Genomic DNA, 21,150 nt, shown 5'->3' with positions numbered 1-21,150 from the left:
GTGTAACATTAAAAAATACGACGTAATTTAGCTTTTAATTAAAGTTATGTTATTGAAAATAATTATAAACAATTCCACCTTACTTAATTTTGCAAATAAAAAAGGCAGATCTGAATTGCTTGCTACATGGTGACTTGACAAATTTGTGATTCATGCCAATGCTGATAACCCTGAGTTTGGGGGCAAATTCTAGGGATAAAAGGGCTTTTGTGTGTTGGAGCAGTTCAAACTTCTCAATGCTGTACCATAAACCGGCTTAAAGTATCAAAGCCTTAAACTTCTGATAACTATAACACGGAATTTTGGTCTTTTTCTTAAAATTCCTTAATACATTTGAATAAATTCAAAGAGCCTAAACATCACAGTCTCCACCCTTAGTACAGTTTCTTACTTACAAGGAACGCCCAGACGAGACCCTCTTCATTCCAATTTGTTACTTTCTGTTGGTAGAATTTTTCTTTTGTCTTAAATTCCGATGACTCTACATCGAACGTCGCTCCACATACAGGAACCCGAAACTCTACGGGACGCCAGTGTCACTCGGGATTCCTGGACCTTTCCATAGAACTGAAATTATCAAGCGGGGATGTGTTGTCACAGTTAAAACACGACATCTTAAAAACATGTTCTTATAATCGTGTTTATCGACATTTTAGTGAAGTATAAGATGATATAATTGTCATAGACAAAGTGATTTTATTAACCTTTATCGTTTAATAATACTATAGCCGGGGTGAAAACTGAGAGTTTTAATTTCAACGCATGACTTCTTAGTTAAGGATTACAAGTTTCAACATGCAAGTGGGCAGAGCTTTTCCTGAGCGAGTACGTGGTTGGTGAGCAACCTTACTTTGAGACCTTAAAATTACATTTTGTGAGGGACGATTTAGATTGTACAACTTTAGTCGCATGGGACCTGTTGCCATGTAGCATGCCCTGCTCGTGTCCTGTAACAAATGGCATCTGACCTCGTGATGAATATGAGGCCATAATTGTGATGATGTTTAGAAATTGTGGGTTTGTAAGCCTCAGAGTGTCTAAGCTAAGATTGAAATTTGGAGGACTTATAGCATATTTAAATCAAGATCCTTTACATGCATGGAATGATGACGTAATATGACGGACAGCTTCACGACAGCTGCCATTTTCTATGGTCTATCTTGGACTTAATGATTCGTACAATACGCTAGATAAGCAGCAAAGTAGGCTTCCGATAGTAAAAACCGATATAAAAGCTAAAGTGAAAGAAAAAAATGCGCAGCAAATTGATTATTGTTTTTTTTTTTGCTTTTTTTTTTAATGCGTTGACTACTTACTTACTGCTTAATAATCAACCTAGGCACACTTGTCAATAATTAACGTTAAAAAAAATATTATTGTCTTTCTGCAAAAAGATAATTATGTGATTACGCTGTAAGTACACAAGTTTGATGTGACAAGTCCTAAGACCTGGTAACATGTGCAAACCACTGTTTTTTTCAACGAGATGTGAACAAACTTGATGCTTTTCGAGAGGTTCTCATCAAAATCTATTCTCGTACTTCCACTCTGCTAGCGTGAGTTGTTATTCTTTTAACGAAGCTCTGTATTAGCAGCAGAACTAGTTCCAGGACTTCGCAGCAGGTCAGGACCGATACACCGATCCAAAGCCCCAGTTGGCCACCGATGTCAGCAATCAGGTTGATGCCCTGCAAGAGTCGTTGAACAAAGCGAAATTATTGATAATAAAACAAGCGTTTACGTTAAATTTTTGGAAGTAAAGACCCTCGTCAGCTTGATTATATTTCTAGCTCCTTTTTAACTAGCGTTCCGTTTAGTTATATTCTGGTAGCTGAATCATTCGTCTTAAATTGATTTCTCCATCTTGCACCCAGCATCTTGGACGCAGCTTTTTTCTCAGCAGTTCGGTAAATAACGCAAAATAATGAAAAATCAGTGCAAAATTATTACTGAAACTGAAAAAAGGGTCCTTATTCTGCAATGCTGGTAAAGATAGGAAAAGCGAACATTTTTCCGTAAGGCGATTTTTTATTTCACGTCAAAAACGGTTACAATGCAAACATTTTAGCATCAAAAAGTAAATCTCCTTTTCATAATTATTCTGAGAAAATAAATAAATAAATAAATAAAGCTTTGGTTCGGTGCCATCACCCCCTACCCCCTATCACTCTTTCCCCCTTGTCACTAGGGTTAAGATAACTTAAAAATCACCGCAAATTTTAACATACTGAACATAATTCAAATGTTGTCAACCTTTGTATGCAGTTAAATAAACAAAATACGATCATTACCTTGTAGCTTAATTGCTCTTTCACTTCCTGAAAATTCAGCCGTTCGAAAAACACTTTGACCTGGAGGAAGTTTCGACTGCAAAATTTAATCACAGAAGTAACGTCAAGTAATTGAAGACTTTTATCCAGCTTGTGTCTTTTAGCTAAAAATCATACATTTCTATAAATCGTATGTGAAAGACGACATCAAGCATCGATACTTAATTAAAGTCTATGTTATTTCTTTCCTATGGCAAAATTTGTACTTACTGCAATGAACCAGAACCATCAGCCTTTTGCTGTTCATACGCTGGATTTTGTCTTTTTAGAACACGTTTGAATAGCGTTTCCTGATAAATAATCATCAAATGTCAGTAAATCAGTTTTTTCTTTCTTTCTTGGATTCCTGTAGTTTCACAAATGGGCAAACTTAACCCTTGTGGCAGTTAGCTCAAAGTTATACACGTATATCAATGGAAGTATTTAAACCTGGGGTTAACCTGTTTAACAGTAATTCATAGCTCCTCAAATGACAAGAAACGTTTCCCTGATACAAGGCGGACCTCAGGCGGGATCTGTTTCCCAGTAATATGTTTGAATTGAGTTAGAGCATTTCCAGATTTTAATAACGCAAACAGCAAAGAAGGAATAATCTAACAAGCAAGCAAACAGAACAAAAGATATCTACCTGATATCCTTCAGAAGGCCACTCTGCCATCGACATGGTAGTCTTGTAAACAACCTCACTGGAAGTGTAAAGAAAGCATCGAAATGATGTGCTGTCCTGAAAAGTGCTTCTGGACTAGCAAAAAGCTATTACACAATCAACGTAATTACTGCTTTATTCTTTTCCTCTGCATTATCCCATTGGAGTGATTCCGTGCAAATTTGTAGGAAATTAGTGCTATCAGATTGTGCAGGAATTAAATTCTGAACGCAACAACATTTCTTTAGGATTTTAAAATGCAACCAGATTGATGAAAGATATTCATAAAATGTAAAGCACCGTCAATCAGATTTACCTGCAAGGAACAGGGCAGTCTGGGTCGCAACCTAAACCTTCAGCATCAAACTTTGCAATTAAGTCGTCCAAGCAATGTCCTAGCAATTTTGAAATAAGAAAATGTATATTATTAAATCCAAAGGGTAAATCTGAAGGCACAGACAATGCTGTTTTGTATGCAGACCATCCACGGACTTTTATATTTAGCAATTAATTAGAAAGGATGACAGTTGTCAGAGTTGAGCTCGGATATGTCGCCTACAAATTGCAATTCGAGCGAACTAGAAGTCCTTGGAAAAGTTAAGGCCACGTCAACTGAGCCAAAGGGTCTTGAGTTTTGCAAACTGCATGCCCAAGTTTCATTATCGAGTCTTCGTGTGCTCTTATTGCTTTATTGTTGCTCCTGGTTTTATTGTTGCTCCTGCGCTCTACCACGATGCATAGTCAAAAGATGAGACAGTATCTAGGACCTCAGAAGAATAAGTGGGAACAAGGTAACGATAGTTATCTATTGCAAAAACATAAGATATATCTTTCGGGTATTTAAAAGGGAGCAATTGCGGAATTTAGTAAAACGGAACAGCGAAGACAAAATATTGTTAAGGAATTAAACTTAAACTTGAGCCCAACATAAGGGAGGCCTTCAAAACAGAATCCGTCGATAATTTGTTGTCGACAATAATAATCATATCTATCTTATATCTATGTCTCCCGTAACCCTTCGGGCACGGCACTGACGTGACCCCACATTGGTATTGTCTCAACGAAATTGAGTTAGGTTTATTTTCCTGCGTGTAAGAGGGCCCATTGACTATGCCAAACGTCTTTAGCCGAAGTTCTATGGTATTTCAGGGGGAAAATGTTACAGTTTATAAGACGCAACATTAAACTTTCAACAAGATATACTTCCAAACCTGCGTCAGGTTTCTTGATGGTGTTACAGATATAGCGATCGTCGATCGGAAATCGACCCTCTGCACAGCCACATGTTTTGATTTGAATCATTGCCAGACATGACCTCATGCAAGACTGCAAAAAAAAGGAGAAGGAGAAGGAGAAGGAGAAGGAGAAGGAGAAGGAGAAGGAGAAGGAGAAGGAGAAGGAGAAGGAGAAGGAGAAGGAGAAGGAGAAGGAGTTGGAAATGGGTTTGGGTACTCATTTCAAACGTTTAGTTCGTAAACAGCCTTCAGGTTGTAGTGTGCAAACGTCCTTTAATTTTAGAGCAATTGTCACATTTCTGCAAATATTTGGACATCCGAGATGACTGATCTGAGACGGCAGACATTTTGACACGTGACGTTATTTTCAATTGTGATATGGCTTCACGAGTGGCACGTGGTTATTACTGAAATAAATAGTCTGTGCTAAACTCTTTCTTAAGTTTTAAAGAAATCTCAGTGGATGCTTTGACCCAAATCTTGCGCGTCAAAAAAGCAAGGAAAAGAAAGGTCTTTAGGTTGACCCAATACTGAACTCAGATAATCGGTATTAAAGTGCACACCTCGCGTGAATAAAAGGATCCAAAATTCTTGTGGTAAATGTCTTCATGATCGTGACTATTAGATGCTCTACAGCTTTGATTATTGAAAGGATCCACTCTCTCTATGACTTCCTAAAAACAAAAGGAATAACATGACAATAAAGAAACAACTTAAGGCAGACAAAAAGCACAACAAAATCCGGACCTAATACAATTATTATGGAAATTCTAGGGTTCGAGAAGTATTCGAAACCATCAAATAACAGCACCCATACAATGAATCTGTATCGGTATAGTACAGACGAACTCTAAACGGCGCTATGCTATGACAACTTATTGTTCGATAAAAATATTGAAATTACACATTGTTTAATTTATACTAAAATTGCATTGAAAACGACAACAAAAACAACAAAAGCACTCGGCCAGAAAGCCAAGCAAACAAACAAATAAACAAACAAACAACAAAAGAGCACCATTAACACCATCTTCAGCAACAACACCAGAAGTATATACTGCATACATTAGTCCTTTGAATTAGCACTGTTTCGTTTCTTTCTGTATAAGAGGAAATCGCGGAAAATATTGTGAAAAGTGAACTGATCAACATGACACGGGCGTGGAACAAAGAAAATATCTGAGTCTCCGTTCTTTACCAGACTTAGTATATATGATTCGAAAGAGAAATCTTTGTTTACGATGCGATTTTCCCCATTGGCATAAGCGAACCAGTTTCTGCTCGAGCTACAAAAACATCAGTTCTCATCATTCAGTTCATCAAACTCTCAGCAGTTTTAAACCCGGCTGCAGCGGTCTCTTTTAACGCGGGCAAATAGTATAAACACACGGCATTCATGGAAAGCAGGCATTTTTGTTTCACTCTATTCACTTAATTGATTTTATTTTGTTTGAATTATTAGTATAATATATTGTAATTATAACGGTATTAGAAAGTAATTAGAGTTTTGAAATAGTATTGATAGTAGTATTTAGACTTAAGTATTTAGACTTGCACGAATATAAATCCTTCGAAGAGCACTGGTACATACTGGGCTAGACCGGTACATAAATGGGCTAGACTGGGGATCGCAATTGAACGGTCACTCAATATGTGAGTTCATTTATTTATTTATTTTTTATTTTTTCATTTTTTTTGGTAACAGTTTTAAGATATATACCCTTCTAACTCCAACAGAAGTAGAAAATCCCGGAACGAGGTTGATTCCATCTTCGTCCGGAAAAGGCATCTCCCCTTGGTTATGGATGACAATCCTGGCCCCGGCAGCCTGACTAACCTCTGGTACATATTGAGCGGTCTCGATAAAGAGGTTCAAGGTTAGTCCTATGGGATTTGGGAAGAGAATAATAAATCAATCAAATATACGAAACAAGGAGAAACAAGATTAAAGAACCTCGTCCTATTTGGACTTAACACTTTATGTATAGGGATGGTAGGTGTATTGAGGGAAGACCGGGTTTGTGGACAACTTGTCTCTAGCGCTTTGGGCTTATGCGTTGTGACTGACAATGTTGTTATTTTATGTCGAGAAACGTGAAAAACAACAAAGAGATGAGCACACCCACTAGGTTTAGTTTTTCAAAGCTATATGCTGAAAGTAAGTTGCTCCATTTGACATCAAATGAGATAATAAAAGCAAACATCCTGGATTCCTTTTCTTGGATTGTGTTTCATCGCTGCATCTTTCCAATGCAGTAAAATGCTGATAAAAAGAATAACACTACAAAAACGCTAACGAAATATGAACCAAAACGTGTCAACAATAACGAAACATACGGTCACCACTTAGATACAATATTTGCCTTTTATTATGTAGGGAAAAAATCACAATATATTAATGGTGATTGGTACACTTGAAATAGGTTTAAGCAGTTACGTTCACCCCACGGTATTATTTACGGATGCCCAACAATAGGCCTTTTTCGGCCGGGTTGCTGTTACCTCTGTTTCAAAATGAGTCTTAGTGCACAACCTTTCATTTCTCAATTTTTGAGATTTTCTTGCACGTTCATTGTCTTGCAAATCAAACTCATTTCCATATAAAAAGTTGTGCACCAGGACTCGTTATGAAAAAGAGGCAACTCGGCAATAGCTTATTATATGATCTTCTTTTTTTCCCTTAAAGTTACGTTGACATTTTTAACGTTAAAACGTGTTAAGTTACTATCTATTGTTAATTACGAGTTCACCTTGATTGTTTGTTTGTTTGTTTTTTTCTCACCTCCATAGGGTCCAGTGCTGTGAGTAGCCAAGGTTGTTTGATTTTTCTTATCATCGTCCATCCCACCGTTAAAAGTGAAACAACTCCCGTAACGGTAATCCCAGAAGTGATGCCAGTATTTGGAGTAATTTTTCCTGAATCGTGGGAAAAAAGGTGTTTACTTCAACTGCCTTAAATGTGTGCCAGTGATAGCAGAAAGCAATTTTTGAGTAACAATGCTTTGGATTTTCATTACGATGGAAAGATGGTTTGTTTGTTTGTGATCTCCACGTTATCTGACATTGGTGAGCAACGACATTTTCACACCCCCGTCTATACAAATATCTTTTTTTGACAGTATTCTTGATTTAGCCACATGTAGCATCTTTTTTCAACATTTTGTAATAATTTGTGTCAATTTAAGTTTTTTTTTTCTGACTTCTTGAGAAATATTGTAAAATCCAAGAAGCAGATTCAATGACATGATGAGAAACAACTTAAGTCAAAAGCAGTCTATCTTGTATAGAAAGCCGGTACTGTCTATTTATTAACACAAAAATGTTGTTTTTTCCTATTTGAACACAACTTGGAGGGGTGCACTAATCTCTACCCTTTTTACTACGGAGGAACTATTAGTCTGTAAGGCCAACGCTCGTCACGGCCGGTCATGGCCGGCACAGGCGTCAATGGGTTAAGAGACTGTAAGAGTCATACTCTATGACACACCTGCAATCAATCCCTCTGAAGTTGCAGTCAAACACAAAGTCTTTATATTTGTGTCCCATCTTATACAACGCTGTTTGGTTCTCCAAAGCTAAATAGGACAGGAGAAATTCTTGAAAAAGGTAATCAATTCTGAGTTCCTCTTCTGGATCAAATAATTCGTCGGTGCCATTGTTTTCAGTGTCATCGATATCATTCTGAAAATCTGGAGTAGGTGTGACATCATCGCCTACAAATGAAATGTTCAAAATTGATCTGAAACTACACATATATGAAAAGGTCAATTTGAAGTTCTATATGAATAGAACTGAACATGAAACGACAATTTCAAGCGGACCAAAACATCAAGACAATCGTGACGTCGTACATTACCTGCATCTTTCTCATCGCTTTTCATCTCCTGATCGAGAACCTCATAAATTTCCTTGAATATATCGTCTATGTAATGGTCCGGTATTTCATTGTCTTTTATGGCATTCTGATTGCAAATGGTAACAGCCGGAAATTTTACCTCCTGTTGGTGTAAAAAAAAAAAAAAAAAAAAATCTACTTTTGTAGAGAATAAATATAGGAATCTCACTTAGTCAAGTATCTCGTTATGGACTCACACAACATACAGAGCCTACGTGTAAATAAGAGCATCTTTGTTGACAATATTTGCATCATAAGCATAAGCGATATAGTTTCTGATGGAGCTACAAAAACATTAGTTGTGAATATTGAAAGGGCACAGCACGATTAACTGTCCCAAGGAATTAAAGCTGGCCAGATGTTTTGAATAATTTTTGTGCGACGCGGGTTTAAAAACTCAAAATTTTACAAGGAGTGTATGAGCTCTTTATCGCTTTTGCCACCAAGAAATTTTGCATTTATTTGAAAGCCAATTTTTTCTCGAATATTACACCCTAATAGCCAGAACTTTCACCGGTCCTTTAATAAGTTTCATGAGCTTTTCAGATTTCTGTAGTCAATTCGCATCTAGCATGATGCCTTCTCTGTGCAAAGTCGTAAGTGTAAACAATGATGCCAGCAACGATTCTCCCATTGAAAAATGCCTTTGGTGAGTCTGGCTATGTCATTGTACTACTGCTACTGTTTTATTTCAACAAAACGACAGCTTTTGTCGCCCGTTGTTGGCCGATAATCAATAAAGGCCGATTTTCTTAGACTCCTACTAAGCTCTATCTTTGTATTCTTCTGTTTTCCTTTTTTGAGCTCAAACAACGCTTAGCTCATTGGCTTTTGCATTCATTCACGATATTCAATTTATGGTGGGCATTCGACGAAATGTTTATGTTTATAAATCTGATCACGAAAAAAAAATTAATGGCTGAGATCATTCTCTTGGAACGAACAACGCAGTATAAAAAAGTAGTATAGTAATAAACGGTAGTATATTTTATCTTTTCGGTTTACCTTTGAGACTATTATTTTGTATTACTCAGTATAGTGTCTTTGTTCTCTGATCGAGCTTTAAAATCTCGCCTCCTTTGAGGAAATAAGTCATATCCGGAAATAATTTAAAAAGGGCAAAAACTGGACATTTCAGGAAGACTGGTTTAAATGTTTTATTTGCTGAAAATACTCCGCGATAACCCTTCCGTAGGCCTGGCGATGCGGGCAAGTCGTTTGTGGGGAATAACCCATCAAGACTCCGTATACGAGTTTTGTCGCCATTTATTGGCAACATTTTCGAATAGACAAAAAGTTATATAAAGAAAAGTATGGACAGTATATATAGTATATATTTTTCAACAGCTCTGGAGTTTATTCTCGGACTGTCGAGTCGAGTTCGTTGCCAAGTTATAAGTTAAAGGACCCAAGTCACCCTTCCCCATTTTCAATGCCATCGAAATTATTGACATTACATGGTGAAGCGAGATCTTATTGCTTTACTGTAAGTTGTGTTTCTGAAGGTATGTTTAATCATCTTTAGACTTCCACAGCGACTGTTTTCTTCGTTTCGACATGTTCCGAATTAAATATAATAGCCAAAGTTTCGCATGTGAACAAAAACAAAAGTGTCGCTGACTTCGGGGCCTTTTAATGCTCCTGTTTTGAATTTACGCCTCGCAGCTAGATTTATAGAAATATGTGACTGAAAAGTAAACTTGACAGTCACATTGTTGTAAAGGTCGGGTAATTTTAAACATCAATACCTTTCAATGCAGTATACTTATTACGAATAAATGTTTAATATGTGTCCCAGACGTCATGTGAACTCTTTCTAATTGCCTCCAATGTGTTCTTTGCCAATTCATTAATCTGGTAATAACTGTTAAAAAAGTTATGAGCCACTTTACATAATGTGTTTACCCACCGTTTTATGCCTGACTTTCACCACCGTGGATACAGGACGACTTAGGTATAAAGTAAACAAACCGTACGTCTGATAGAAGAACATGGCGAAGGCTCCAAGGATAAAAACTGTCCATATCGATCGGCTGAACAGCGTTTTGGCCTCAGCCAGTCTTCCAACTCCATGTGTAGTTGTGTAGCTGCAGAAATCTTTTACCAGTTCCTTAGGTGTTTGCCTCTCCTTGTTGTCTTTTTTGACTTCATAAGAAACGTCACCTGCCATGCCGCAGGCTTTTTGCGAAGTTTCAGAGCTTGTAAACCGGATGTTCTAGAGAACCGAGGAAAAAAAAAAAAAAAAAAAAAAACGTGCGGGTTTCTAAAGTCGTTTATGTTCTCGCTTTCTTTCGACTTAAAACTATATATATATAAAATTAAAAAAATAATGCATTCCTTAAAGCTATTTTCGTCGTCTGTTGTCAAGTGCAATATCGAGCGATCATTAAAGTTTTCGACACCTTTTAAATCTGAAAGTTGCGTAATACATCTCAGCCTAAGTACATGTGAACAAAAAGTCTTAGGCTTTCAGTTTTCACCAGGAACATAAGTATCTAGATCTTAAAACATACCACGTTTAAATAAATCGTCATTATCAGTTCCATTTCTCCGTTTACATAAATAAATGTTAACAAATAAATATGACATCAGCTGCAGGCATACTGACTGTTTCAATACAAGTATCCTAGTAATGCCATGCTTTACTGAGTTGTTTGGAATGGGAACGTACAATCTTACACGTTTTTATTACTTGTACCATGCAAAAGCCTTCAAATGATGCTCTCTTGACATATTTGTTGAAAAAAATGACAATCCGTCCTTAAGCGAGGGTTACGATTGGCGTGATAAAGAAATCTTGTTATATTACTGGCCCCACGAAAGAACTAAATCTTACGGATGCATTTGACAAAAGGGTACGATAGTTTAAAATGAAAGCTCAGTCGATATAATATAAAACTTACTTACCAGTAAGTAAGGGGGATCTGTCAATAGTCCTTTACAGAAAAAGAGAGAAAAGTAATTTCAAGCATTTATGAGACCGCTAGCCCGTTGAAAATGAATTGATTTCGGCTATCACAGCGATTCTTCGTAATTACGATAACGGGCCAATCGCGTCGTTCTTAAAGAAATATGAGATTTTACTTATTTATGACCGCAGTCCTATCTTTGAGATAAGCCAAATTTGTTTACCTGTTTCATTTTCCCGTTTACATTGTATGTCTTGTTTCCAGGATGACGACATAATGTTCTTTGTGGTCTGCCTGCATGCCTATGACTACATGACACGGAAATGGAAGGTTTTGAATCCATTTCAAGCATAATTGAGCTCACAAAAAGTGCAATGTTAAACATGCTACGAGCAGACCTTACATTGAACATTTGGAAGCAACTCTACAATACAATATTTAATGAACAAGGAGTCGCACTAGTATCTTTTGGCGTGTAGCAGATAGCTTTTTAACTTGCAGTGTAAGACAAGAGCTCTATGTCAGTTATGATAACACACGAGGGCGGGGAAATTATGTCACTTAGTCGGCCATCCGAGAATCTTATTTTTGGCAGACAGACATAGTCGAATGCTGTTGTTTCGTCAATAATTTAGTTTTGAAAGCATTAAAGGCTGGAATTGTAAATTACAGTAAAAGTAAATGCTCCAATATTGTGATCCCCCCTTGATAAGCCTAGGTGCTTTTGGGGGAAAACAATAACGAATATTTAAAAAAACCGGTTCGACCAGACCAGTCCATGTTTGATTCCAATGCAATTTTCATAGGGCTATCAAAGTGATTTTGCGTTTAATGGTTAGCTATCATACAGCTCTACAAAGAATAGAGAAGACCTGCGAAGGAGATTGAGTGTGATGTTATCTTTTGGTCTTGGGGTGGTATGACGTCATTTGATAAGACGTCGTTAATTCCACCATTTTGGAAGGTCAATCATTTTGGATTCTAACATTTTATCGGAACGTGATAATACCACCAATTACTCAAACTGATGATAAATTAATCCCAAAAGGCAATGGAATAAAAATAAGTGTTAATTCTAGGATGCTGCTTCAGAAAACTGGAAATAAGAAGAATTAAGACACAGAAAATTAGGCGTATCTGGATGTCAAAATGCGGTTGCTACGGTCGTGCTAAATGGCGCAGAGGAACAGTTGACCCATCAAAACTTGTGCAAGGGATAAAGAAACAGATACAAGACGCTTTGGAACTAAAAATTGAATACTTTTGTCAAAATTCTGGAAAAAAAAAGAAAGCTATGTTCGCCCAAAAGTAAAGGTAACACGATAACTGTACTTAATTTGTTCACAAATATGCCGAAATCAGTTAATCATTAACCAAATACAGGTGTATAAAAGAGTAATGACGAATCAAACGTTGAGGGAATCACTCTCTAACGAGATTAGTATCCCATCGAATGTTGATCCGAATCACTTTATTATATACCTGCGATTGTGCTACGCGTCTGTTGACTTTCCATGAGCAACAATGGTCAAAAGACGTCTAACAAGATCGCATGCAATCATTTTGATCACATACAGGGATACGATTTGCACTGCACTTGTACAGTGAATTTGACTGGAATTAAGGTCAAATAGGTCTCCTCTTCTCCATTTGACCATTCATTTGCATATCGTGATCACTACTATAACTCCCTCTAGCCACGCTATCCCATAAATTCCGGACAGAATACGATTTTAAAGTAAACAGACTACAGAAAGGTTTTGTTGTTTTACTTGTATACTTTAATGATTCGCAGAACCCTGGTACCTAGTACATGTATGTTAACCTTTTCATTTATAACGATACACAAGGAGACATTAACTACATTTCAGAACTGAAATTTATAAATATATATATGAACAGTCGTTTTTGGAACAATCGTTTTCTATATGCTTATATGGATGGTTATTATTGGCCTGTTCAATAATGAAACATTAGAACGTGGGCGATTAACAAAGGAAAAGGAAAAGACAAACAGACGAACAAAATCCTAAAATGAATGTCGTAAAACAAAAACGGAAGTAATTACTTTGGCGAATCGTAAAAGACGCAGACAATCCAGTGAACCAATCGAAACTGGAAGCATATAGAAATACATGTAGCTGACCCGAGGCGCGGAAAAACGTGGGTAAGAGAGTAACGATTAGTTTTGGTTTTGCTTCTGATTGGATGACTAAGTGGCGTAGGTGTTTTTAAGCCAATCGCTAAGCGTTGAAATGCAAAGCCAAAGCAAAAGCAAATTACTTCCGACACTCAGATGAAAAGCGCTATATTGCCTATTAAATAACTACACAACACCTATAATTATACCCGATCGTACCTTTTTTGGTACACTTCGGCGACATATCGGGCGAGTTTGGTCGAGCCAGGGTTCGTATTTTGGCGAGAAGTAGTCGAGCCAAAATACCCATGGTGGGACAAAACAAGCTTGATATTTCGCTGAAGCGTACCAAAAGGTACAATTAGGCATTATCATACCCAAACTCGGCCCAATGAGCATGATATCGTAGTCATATCAAATATCGCAGGATATCAGGACAGACAGGGTTTCTGATTGGCTAATTGCGAATTTGGGTACGGTAACGCCACGTAGTTGACACTGGTTTTAATTTCTTCTTTTTCTGTTTCTGCACCTTAGGGCTGTACATGAATTATCTTTCGTCTTGAAATACGATCAAGGGCAGTTTGCACTATCATGACAACTAACTCCACAAACTCGCAGCACGTTAGCACTGAGATGCCGATCCAAAGTCCCAGTTGGCCTCCGATATCAGCAACAAGATTTACGCCCTGACAAAACAAGAGGTAAATGCTGGTAACATTTAATTCATAACTATCTATCCACACCTCTACACCCCCCTACTCCCCTCTCTCCCCTCCCTTCCTCTCTCTCTCCTCTCCTAACCTTACTCCACCATTTTCATTCAGTTTGGTCTGCAAGAAGTTAACGAACGTTCTATCAACGAGAGTGATATAACTTTGGTTATGCATAACTCTCACCTTTGATTTACTTAAGCCTATTATAAGTAAGCTCGTTTCATTTCAAAGCATACAAAAAAAATTGAAACCACTTGCGTACAAAAAAAAAGAGCTAAAAACATCATCATCATCATCATCATCAACAACAACAACAACAACAACAACGAAACACATCGCTCAATCATCGTGTAAGTCGGACTGAACAGACAATGATTAAAATACTTTTTTCAGTACTTGTTTTTTTTGCAATAGATTTAAAAATACTTGCAAAAGACAATAAACCACAGGGCTTTTAGGTTTTTACCTCCACCTAATTCCCCCGTGCCGCGTTTGCTCTAGTTGAAAGTTGATGGGGCTCGGCTTAAGAGGAGTAAGTTGCAATCACATAGTTAAGTTTCAAGATAATGTAGTTAAGTAGCAATGGAATGCCCATGAAAACTAAGTGGTTGGAATCCACTAAGAAGAACAAGTATAAATAATAGCCTCGTAAAGGAAAGGCAAAGGAATACAGATATACTGGCATGCCTTACCTCATAGCTTATTCTTTCAGATACCCTCTCATAGTTCAGCTGCTCGTAAAATATTTTCACCTGAAGCAAGTTTTCGCTGCGAGACGAAGAAAGCAAAGTGCCAATTAATAGTCATATCATTAAATGCCTCAACGGGAAGATACTACGGTACTGTAGGTCTTATTTGATAGATATTATTTCAATGTGCTTCAGTACTAGCTTATGTACCTCAGATAATATCCTCTATACAATTCATTTGCATAGACGGTTTTTTCCTTCACACGGCTCTCAAGGATTGCCTGAGGAAGAGAAAAAAAAAATTATAAAACATCATTAACACGATCACTTCACTCTAGAATATATCTCAGACAAACCTGAACAGATTTACAAAAACTCTCATACCTCATATCCAGAGGCAGGCCAATTTCCCATTGACAGTGTGGTAACAAATTGGACTTCTCTAGAAAAAAAAAACGGTTGTCAATTAGTAAGCCTTATATTTTACCACATAATAACATATATCGATTATTACTATTCAAAACATGTTTCTTTGCGATATTTACTTCTTAAAGAACATTAAGTTGTTATAAGCACACACATCGTTTACAGGACACAACGAGCAACGCATATCTTTGTTACTAATGTCACATAAACAATATCAATTTGCAACCGTTACATATTATATTAAAAATCTCGCACTTCTTTGGGAACAAAATATTCAGCGGAGTTAATGCTCATGGTGTTGTGGTGTTGTCCCCGTTGATATGTATTTTTATTTAAAACAATCTTATCAGTATCATGGATTCTTCGAGGAGTTATAAGCGTTTTTTTCTAGACTAGGAAAATCCACCATGAACCAAAACAGAAGGATTAAGGCAGTTATAATTATAGTAGGGTTCGCTTCAAAAATAGCATATGCACATGCGAAATAGCCCTGATGCACGCTGTCAACAGAATGGCTAATTTCACCACCAAGCCTCAGTTTGAAAATGCAAATTGTAAATTTTGTCATGGACAAATTTCCAAAGCAGCTAAGATGAAAAGAATACCCACGTAAAAATAACGCGGTGAGAGAGGCTCGAAAAAATTTCGTTCAAACCGGGGTTGGTGGTGAAGTTTGACGCAATGACGCATAAGACCAATTTACCTGCATGGTGTAGGACAGAGTTTCTCACAGTCCAGCTCTCCAGTGACTAGTTTCAGTTGTATCTTCTCTAAACATTTTGCTGGGAAAGGGATGACATGGTGGACTCAGCAACTTGCGAAAATAATGGGAAATACAAATAAAATGTACATACACTGACCAATGCAGAATTGGTCTCGGTTGCGTTTGCGTTTGTCCATCAGCTGCGTTCAAAATTCTGTTGAATGAAGTTACATAAAAATATATATACATAGCTTACGGAAAAATTCGCAGGGAGTAACTGATTGACTGTCGTTGGTGTTGTTTTTGTTGTCCTTTTCTTTTTTTTCCTTCATTTTTTTCCCCAGTTAATTCCGACAATCGTTGTTGATTGAAGAACTGCGTAATGTATTGAAATATGCAATCGCTGTTGCATAGGCACTGTTGTATGATGTATTTAAAACAGTCATTACAAGCTATTCGATCACTTTAGTAGTCAGTCAGCCAGTAGGTCGCATGTTCGTTTGTTTGTCGGTCCGTCCAGTTTTCAGTTTATCCCTTTTCTATCGTTTTCACCTGTTGACGAATTTCGCAAGTTACATATTTCTGCATCAGATGGAAACTGGCCTTCGGCACATCCACAGGTTGAGATTTGTTTTTCGGCCTGGCACGAGTTCAAGCAGGTCTTTAAAAGAAATAAAAATAATGGCTATTTAAATAAGCGAAGAAGTTTAAGATATGTCTCTACCGAAGATATTTTTTACCACATTAGCCCATCAACTAATTGTAAATGGGTGATGAGTTTAAATGTGATATTGCAAAACAAGTAGTATCAACAACGACAACCAACAGATAAAGAAATAAACAAAATTACAAACGAAGAAAAACTCATGGGGAAAAGTTATTGCAAGAATATTTACCGGTCATGTCAGCTTCTTAAAAACAATATCTATGATGTGTATAGGCTTGACATTTCTATAGTAATAGAATTTAGATGAAAATAATTGCCAGATACGCTCCGAAACGATACTTACATGTTATTACTCGAAAATTTAGAGGCAGTGGTACAGAATCATACATGGAATATGTATTACCTGTCTGGAATAAGAAGCGCCGTATTTCTTGACATACATGTTGTCACTGTTTAAGTCCTTCTCTGACACACAGCTCCCGTTACCAAAGGGATCTACCCTGTCGATAATGCTCTATAGGGAAGAATAAAAGGAATTCAGTAATCTCAAAAAATAATACCCAGTTAGTTTGAGGGCCAAAAAAATATATAAACATTTTTTGAGTTGCTGCTGTAAGTGGTCAGGTACAACAACTTCTCTTCTTCGACGTAAAAAAGGCAAAAATCCATGAGTCTTGAAACACTCAAATTTAACTTCTTGCCCCGTTTCAGAACATGATGCATTTGACACACTTAAAATATGGTACCTTTTATATAAGAACAATCAGACCAAAATTACAACATCACAAGTTCTAACATTATCATCAGTCCTCTATCGGCCTGTCCCATTAATTTTTCAGATTAAACCAAACACTTCTACTACAGTAAGTAATAGGCCTTTTATCCAAATATAGCAGCTCTATGGTTTACCCTTCTTATCCCAAATGAAGTGGATCGGCTTGGCAGTACACTGTAACCTTCATTGTTAGGAAATGGCATTTGCCCTTGATCATGAACCACAATTCTTGCCCCAGCTGTATCACTTAGTTCTGGGATGTACTGCGACTGCTCTATAAATAGATTCAACTTAAGACCTAATAAAAGATGAAGATAAGTAACATAATGATTAAAAAGATTTCAAAACTTTCGATGTACACGCATTCAGTTAAAAATTAAATAACGTACGCTTTGAAGTAAAAGAAAACGTGGAAATTATTGTTTGCAGCACTTGAAAACAATAATTAGTATCAAAATTTATCAACAAGAGAGCACCAAAGGGTTGTTAACAACGAACTGAAAAAAAGTAACACAAAATCTAAAGATTATGGCTTATTTGGGTGAATTTTAAACAAAGACTCGATTACTGCGTGTATATTTGCTTGTCATTCTTGTATAGTATTATTGCAAGTTAAGAAACGTTTGGTAGGTTAATCAGTAATTAATTCAGGTAACCAGCTGACGTCAAGCTAATGTTCAGAATCAGTTCGAAATTCGATATCTAGCTCCAAAGTAAGAAACACACAATTATAGTTCAGAGTTATATCCATTCAAAGCCGGATATTAGTCGGTTTACTTCGCTGGGTCAAACCCTTTCTTTATCAAAAAACTTGCGTCCCCTAACTGTTCAAGGATAGCAACATTTACAAGTCAGAAACTATTACCGCCCGTTGGCCCAGTGACGTGGGAAGACAGAACTCTTTGTTTTTCACCATTGTCATCTATACCACCATTAAAAGTGTAGCAGTTGCCATAGCGATAGTCCCAAAGACGATGCCAATACCGCGAATAGTTCCTAAAAAGTTGAAATGGTTCAAAATTAGCGACCATGTGTTCTACTTTAAATGGTCTACTGCGAATTTGGTATTTTCATTGAAGCTAAATTGTATTTCTTTAAATTAAAAATCAAGTTTTCGTCTTTAGGTGTACTTTTGAAATCCTGAAGCAATGCTAATTAAATACAATGATACAATTAAGTTACCCCATGTATCAAAGGATATATTTTAGTTCAAGTTTAACACAAAACGAAAGTCGCTCAAATTCATGTTGATAGTAGGGGATTATTTGCCCTTTATTATTAGAATTTTATATCAATATTAATATTCCTGCATTATCTTTAACATTTTAGTACTATGAATTGACCTGCAGTCATATCCCCGAAACGAGCACTCAAAGACGAGATCCTCAAACTGATGCCCCATTTCGACTATCATTGAATCGTTTTTTAGTGCCAGCTCGGCACGGATAGCTTCTTCAATTTCGTATTCCTGTTCTTTGGTTTCCTCCCCAAGCCCACCAAAGTAATAATCGTAGTCGTAATCCCAGTAACCGTAGTCATAGTAATCGTAGTCAAAGTAGTCATAGTCGTAATAGTCGTAGTCATATGGAGGATAGGTAGTCCCATCTGTGGGGGGACCAGTGGGGACATCTGTGGTGTTGCTTCCATCAGAGGAAGGTTGCAGTGTTTCTTGGGTCGACGAATCAGTTGGAAGTGTATGAGGGGCCGAGTTTGAATTGGTGGGAGCAGTGGCACCAGGTCCGGATGTACTGTTAGCTGCTTCGGAATCATTGTTTGGCTTTAGTGCTGAAATGGAAAGAGAAGAGGGGAAGCTTTGGCAACAGAAGTGAAAGAATGAAATAGAAGGACTAAAGTGAAGGACCAATCAAAGAAGTCAACGATAGCAGTCAAATTAAATCAAGATCCATTGATAGTGGTGAGCAAGAGAATTGCAGAAAGCTCTCATCTATATGTCCAGATGGTCGCCTGCCAGAATAACTTGCTACGTTCAACTTTCCAAATTTTTGCCATTTTTCCACTCTCTGGAAAACTGTCCGTACATCTCTAAAAGTTGTCCGCGATTTTTTTTTTTAATTATGTAAAGATCATACAGTGAGAAATGTGGCATCTAAAGGGAAACACATTAAAACAGCACCTTCCGCAAAGCTTTCCAAATCCAAATTAGGTCTAATATTTAAATTTACACGTTCACGTTTATGTAAAAATAGTTATTTACATAACATGATTGATTAAGTAAGAGATATCCATACCTTCTAGCTTAAGTTCCTCCAAAATTTCATCTATGAAGTTATCCGGAAGCTTGTCAAGTCGAATCATATTTAAATTGCATATGGTCACAGCTGGAAATCTGACATGCTAATAAAGGAGAAGTTCACAATATTTCATAATCCTGAACTTACAGATATCGAACAAAAGTCACGGCAACTATTTTTACCTATGAAGGTACTGAACAGAGTAAGTTCAGTTTTGTATATATGTGGTGCAAACGTGTCCAAGCAACCATATCGGTGGACTGACCAGTGACAATGGCTGGGCCGGTTAACTAACCGAATGGCCAACCGAGACGGTTTTTTTTTTTTTTTTAACTTTCATTTCTTTTTTTACAGTGTCATTTTTGTCACCGAAAAACAAACACACAAGTGAACAAAAACAAAACAAAACAAAACAAAATAAAACAAAACAAAGGTAAAGATCCTCTGACAGGCCATTTACGACTGATCTCCTTGGAAGTGTTCGATCAGTTGTTAATAAATTCATTTTTCCCAATTTCCCCTCTTGAAGGAAAGATCTCCTTTGAAGGCTTTCCCGACAATAAAGAGTTCATTGTCTTGTCTACGCTGAGTGGAATTTTCTCGTTTTGATACCAAACGTGTTCTAACATTTTGAAGAGACTCGCCTAGTATTCATAAATATCACATAAAATAAACTATTTTGTAATGACGATCATGTATCGTCGAATCTTTTCCCAATTCCTTACTATGTAATGAGTGAATGTAAAACAGCAATGCACACGTCGAATACTTACACTATCGTGTTGGACGGTAACTACAGTTGACACAGGTCGGCGTAAGTAAATTGCAAACAAGTTGTAGGTCTGCACTACAAACATGGTAAGGGCGCCAATGCAAAACAGACTCCATGCTATTCGACGAAAAACACCACCACCATCTGCCAACCTCCCAAGACCATGAGCGGTAGTGTACCCACAGAAGGTAGATATCACTTCTTTGACTGAAGGCTTTTTGGAAGCGACCGCCTTTTGTTTGTCGTTTTCGGCTGCCAGTTTGGCCATGTGTTCTTTAGATACTATTACTGAGGAAAATAAATTAAATGACCTTTGGTTAGAATTTTCTAGAGGCGAACATCCTCGTCTGCTCTTGCTTGAGTAAGTAATGTTTTAAACAAAACATAAACTGGGACAAGTTTTATTTGCTGTTTTTATAATTTAGTGGAGGTGGTGGTATATTAGAGTTTTCTTTATAATTTGTATTCATTTCGAAATAAACGTCAGCGAATCAGAAAGAAGAAAAAAAATTAAGAACGTACATTGATTCATCCCCCTTAGTCCATGGAAGCACAATATATGTGCATTAAAATCCCGCGATTAACATCCATGATAAACGGACATTTCAATATGTATGGGTTATTGACCAAGCTTGTTCAGTCAAGATGGCTGGATATTGGCCAAGTTCTTTTTTTGCGCGTTTATGGACCGAGACGGAGTCGAGGTCCATAAACTCGCAAAAAAAAGAACGAGACCAAATGAAGCCATCTTGACCGAACAAGCTTGGTCAATAAAGGATTTATTATATGGCTTTCGGGGAAATTTTTCCTACGGGACACGGCGGGTAGTCCCGAGCGGGCAAGATAGCTCCATCTTGCCTGCTCGGGTAGCCAATCACAGAGCTAGCCATATAATAAATGATAGTGAATGCATAGATAAGTTTCTTTCGTTGTTTCTTGCTTTCTTTCTTTCTTTTCTGTTTTTTATTTTTATTATTATTATTATTATTTTTATT

The 21,150-nt window shown here is 37.1% G+C and overlaps 2 protein-coding genes across 2 annotated transcripts; both read right to left on the bottom strand.

Annotated features, from left to right (window-relative positions):
* Nucleotides 1-1,462: 1,462 nt before the first annotated feature.
* On the bottom strand, nucleotides 1,463-10,587 carry LOC145492627 (epithelial sodium channel subunit alpha-like). Its single transcript, XM_081472049.1, has 12 exons — nucleotides 10,016-10,587; nucleotides 8,063-8,209; nucleotides 7,699-7,988; nucleotides 6,994-7,127; nucleotides 5,932-6,095; nucleotides 4,775-4,885; nucleotides 4,188-4,302; nucleotides 3,293-3,371; nucleotides 2,959-3,016; nucleotides 2,541-2,620; nucleotides 2,292-2,367; nucleotides 1,463-1,688 (listed from the first exon to the last, which is right to left on the bottom strand). Exons 1-12 carry the CDS (start codon nucleotides 10,274-10,276, stop codon nucleotides 1,530-1,532), a joined length of 1,674 nt encoding a protein of 557 aa, XP_081328175.1. The 5' UTR covers nucleotides 10,277-10,587; the 3' UTR covers nucleotides 1,463-1,529.
* A 3,101-nt stretch (nucleotides 10,588-13,688) lies between these two features.
* On the bottom strand, nucleotides 13,689-20,423 carry LOC145493719 (epithelial sodium channel subunit alpha-like). Its single transcript, XM_081473178.1, has 12 exons — nucleotides 20,157-20,423; nucleotides 19,381-19,486; nucleotides 18,475-18,916; nucleotides 17,997-18,127; nucleotides 17,266-17,429; nucleotides 16,760-16,870; nucleotides 16,242-16,350; nucleotides 15,690-15,768; nucleotides 14,945-15,002; nucleotides 14,771-14,841; nucleotides 14,564-14,639; nucleotides 13,689-13,844 (listed from the first exon to the last, which is right to left on the bottom strand). The coding sequence occupies exons 1-12, from the start codon at nucleotides 20,421-20,423 to the stop codon at nucleotides 13,689-13,691; spliced, it is 1,770 nt and encodes a 589-aa protein (XP_081329304.1).
* Between the last annotated feature and the right edge of the window lie 727 nt (nucleotides 20,424-21,150).

Source organism: Orbicella franksi, chromosome 7 (genome assembly GCF_964199315.1).
Source record: "Orbicella franksi chromosome 7, jaOrbFran1.1, whole genome shotgun sequence".
NCBI lineage: Eukaryota > Metazoa > Cnidaria > Anthozoa > Scleractinia > Merulinidae > Orbicella > Orbicella franksi.
Note: the sequence above shows the minus strand (reverse complement) of the source record. Positions and strands in the feature narration are given on the sequence as shown.